The sequence below is a fragment of the Caretta caretta genome, chromosome 14 (assembly GCF_965140235.1).
Source record: "Caretta caretta isolate rCarCar2 chromosome 14, rCarCar1.hap1, whole genome shotgun sequence".
Lineage (NCBI taxonomy): Eukaryota > Metazoa > Chordata > Testudines > Cheloniidae > Caretta > Caretta caretta.
The window spans coordinates 40041428-40045190 of NC_134219.1; the positions used below are offsets into that span (position 1 = coordinate 40041428).

At 44.3% G+C, this 3763-nt stretch overlaps 1 protein-coding gene across 1 annotated transcript; it reads right to left on the bottom strand.

Moving 5' to 3' along the window:
• Positions 1 to 2305: 2305 nt before the first annotated feature.
• LOC142068976 (olfactory receptor 10A7-like) lies at positions 2306 to 3274 on the bottom strand. Its single transcript, XM_075119090.1, has one exon. The coding sequence runs from the start codon at positions 3272 to 3274 to the stop codon at positions 2306 to 2308; it is 969 nt and encodes a 322-aa protein (XP_074975191.1).
• Between the last annotated feature and the right edge of the window lie 489 nt (positions 3275 to 3763).

Below are 3763 nucleotides of genomic sequence, written 5' to 3' on the forward strand. Positions count from 1 at the left end.
TCAAGAACCTCAAACTATGTCACTTAACAGGGAGAAGGTGAGGAGGAATTTTAGGCTACCCTTATGGTTATGACACACACACACCCAGTCATGGGAGGGAGGGTGGGAAATGCAAGTGGGTGTGTGTGTGTGGGGGGGGTTAGTTGGTTACAGTTTGTTGTAATAAGCCATAAATCTAGTGTCTCTATTCAGTTAATGATTTTTAGTGTCTTGCAAAGTTATGAATTTAAGTTCCCAGGCTCATCTTTTGACAGGGTTGTGCAGATTTCTTTTGAGAATGAGGACCGAGAGGTCAGATGTAGAGTGAAGGCTTTGTGAAAAGTATCATTAAACAATTACAATCCACACTCGATGGGGATCACATTCTGAAAGAAATCTTTCCTGAACCCCCACTTCTGGCTTTCAAACAACCCCCCATCCTTTCCAACCTCACCATCAGAAGCAAGTTCCCCACAGGACACACCAACTCAAAGTCGCACCAGACCCTGCTAGAACAATAGATGCAAAAGCAGCAGATATGTCTCCTCTGCTACAATGAGCAATACTTCCCCCAATACACCTTTCAAGATCCATGGGTCCTATCTATGCCTATCATGACATGTGGTGTACCTCATCCAATGAATCAAATGCCCAGACAACAGCTATGTGGATGAAACCAGACAATCACTATGCTCTCAAATGAACTGACACAGAAAAATGATAAAAGACAAACACTGTATCACCTTTGGGTGAACACTTTTCACCAAGAGATCACTCTATAGCAGTCCTTTGAACTATGTTAACTACTTATGTTAAACAATCTGTTCCACCTTGTATTTAGCTGACACACTGAGTACATTTCCCAGTCCCGAAGAAGAGCTCTTCTGTCTAAGCCTGAGTCTCTCACCAGCAGAAGATGGTCCAATAAAAGATATTACCTCACCCACCTTGTGTGATGGGATCAACCTGGAGCTGTGAGACTGCTGTGTCCCCTTAACTCTCCAGCCTGGGCTGTCTCTCACAATACTATGCCAGTGATAAGCAGCAAACCCCTCCAGGTGCTGTGATCACTCAGCCATCAGCTTGTGGAGACCCACACCCAGTTAAATTGCATGGATGTTCTCCAAGCCAGTCATGAATTATGCAGAGAGAGGCACCAGTCAATCACCCCAGCCTTGCACCCTAGAAACATACCGTCTTACACTACTCAAGACTCCCTTGGACAGTACAAGCTCATTAATTAGTTGGCCACGTCAACAAATGAAAGTAGACGTGCAACAGCCCTTGTGAAGCTGAGCTGAGATTCCCCAAGCACTTCAACCAAAACCACACTGTTTTAGGTAAAATATAAACCAGATTTATTAACTACAGAAAGATAGATTTTAAGTGATTATAAGAAGCAGACATAGAGATCAGAGTTGGTTACATAAGAAATACAAATAAATTTGCAGTCTAAATTCTACAAATGAAGCAAGATTTGAATCAAACAGTTTCTCACCCTAATAGATGTTACAGGCAGCTCACAGTTCTCTATACACAGGCTGGAATCCTCTCCCAGCTTGGGACCAGTCTTCCCCAGTTCAAAGTCTTTGCCTTCCAGACGATCTTCCAGGTGTTGAGATGGTGGAGGAGAGAGGCCAAGTGGTGATGTCATTGACCCTCCTTATACTTTCTCTCCAGGTGCTAGAAAGATCCTTGCTGTGAGGTGGGGTCGGGCAGTACCCATTGTGTCCCTGCCCTCTGAGGAGTCTCTGGGAGAGTGGATTCTTCTTGATGGGCCATCAACGCCTGTCTGGCCAGTGATGGATGCCCCTTTGTTGTTACTGAAAGGCCAGCTGTGCCCATCACCCAACCTCACTATATTTCAGTAACACATTTAGCAATTCTTCATAACATCACATACAATAATAGTACCCACAATTCAACAGGATACTAATGTTCAGCACATCCAGACTTCTCAAATGATCCCTCCCAAGGCACACTTTGTATCAAACACAGCATCCTCCTATCCCAGTGGTGAATAGGGGGGTCCAGGGTGCTATTTTGAGGTACAGAGGGTCACAGCTTGTCTTTGTAATATTCTGGGACCAATACAGCCACAACAACAGTGCATGACTTTTTTTTTATTTTTATTTTCTTACAGTTTCCATCTGCAGGTTTTCAGATGTCAGTTGCAAAAAAAGCAAAAAAAAAAAAAAATGCATTTTTCAGGTTTCAGTTATTTTGATGAAAAGTCAAAATCTTCTCTCCCCTCTGTATCAGGGCCCACATAGACCCTCCTTCTTTCACAATAGAAACCAGATTGATTGATCCTCATTTCATTCAACTAGTCTGACTTCTTTGTGAGGGCCAGACATTTCCTGACAGCTTTTCTCAGGGCCTCCTTGACCTCTCTGTTTCTCAGGCTGTAGATGAGGGGATTGGCCAGGGGAGTCAGGACTGTGTAGCAGACAGAGAACACTTTGTTCAGGGCTCTCAGGTTGCTGGATTTCGGTAGCATGTAGACAATCATTATGGTCCCATAGAAAAGTGTTACCACGATGAGGTGAGAGATGCAGGTGGAAAAGGCCTTTTGCCTCCCGGTGGTGGAAGGGATTCTCAGGATGGTGCTAACGATACAAATATAGGATGTCAAGATTAATAGAAATGGGAAAACTGCATCTGGGAAGGAAAATATGTAAAGAACCAGCATAATCTGGCTGGTGTCACTGCAGGAGAGCTTTAGCATTGGGGTGAGATCACAAAAGAAATGGTCCATTACCTTGGGGCCACAGAAAATTAATTGTGACATAAAACGCATCATTATCGTACAAGGTAGAAATCCACTTATCCAACACCCAGCTGCTAGCTGGAGGCACAATTTGCCATTCATACAGGTTCCATAGTGCAGTGGTTTGCATATGGCTAAATACCGATCATAAGACATCGCTGCCAGGAGAGAACACTCTGTAGCTGTTAGAAAACAAAAGAAAAAAAACTGTGTCATGCAGCCCCCCACAGAAATGGTTCTGTCCCCAGTCAGGAGACTGGCCAGCATCCTGGGCAGGAGGGAAGAAGTGTAGCAGGTCTCCAGGCAGGACAAGTTCCCCAGGAAGAAGTACATGGGGGTGTGAAGGTGCTGATCAGTCACAACTAGGGCAATGATGAGGAAGTTCCCTGCCATGGTCACAATATAGATCACTAGGAAAACCGGAAAGAGAAGGATCTGCAGTTCAGGGAGATCCCCAAACCCCAGGAGGATGAATTCTGTCACATCTGTTTCATTTTCCGCATCTCCTTTCTCCATGAGCTGCATCCTGTGATTGTGAAAAGTAATGAACATCGAAAGATTTGGCTGGACCATGAAATTAGATAGATTTCCATCTTTTGATCCCATAAGAGTTCCCACTGCAAACTGACAGCTGGGTTTATATTCTCTCACAACAGAGAAACTTCTTCACTTCAGAGAGATTCCCCCACACCCCAAAGAGCTGTCACCCAGTTAACTTGCCCCTCTTCTGCCCCATACCCCAACTTTTTTCATTAATTGATTCTTAGATTTAAGACCAAAAGGGACCATTTGGGGATGGAGGTTGGCACAACTGATTAAAAGGGCTTTAAACTAGAAACTTGGGGGAGATGCTCATGTAATCTCCAAGCCTGATTCTAAGATTGAGAGGGCGGAAAATCAAGTCAGAAAGGATACAGCAATGGAGAAAGGAGCCACAATGGGTTGGAGAATGGACATTCAGAGGAAGGATAGTGCTGATACCAGTCAGATAGGTGACACTGGAAGAAGAGTAAC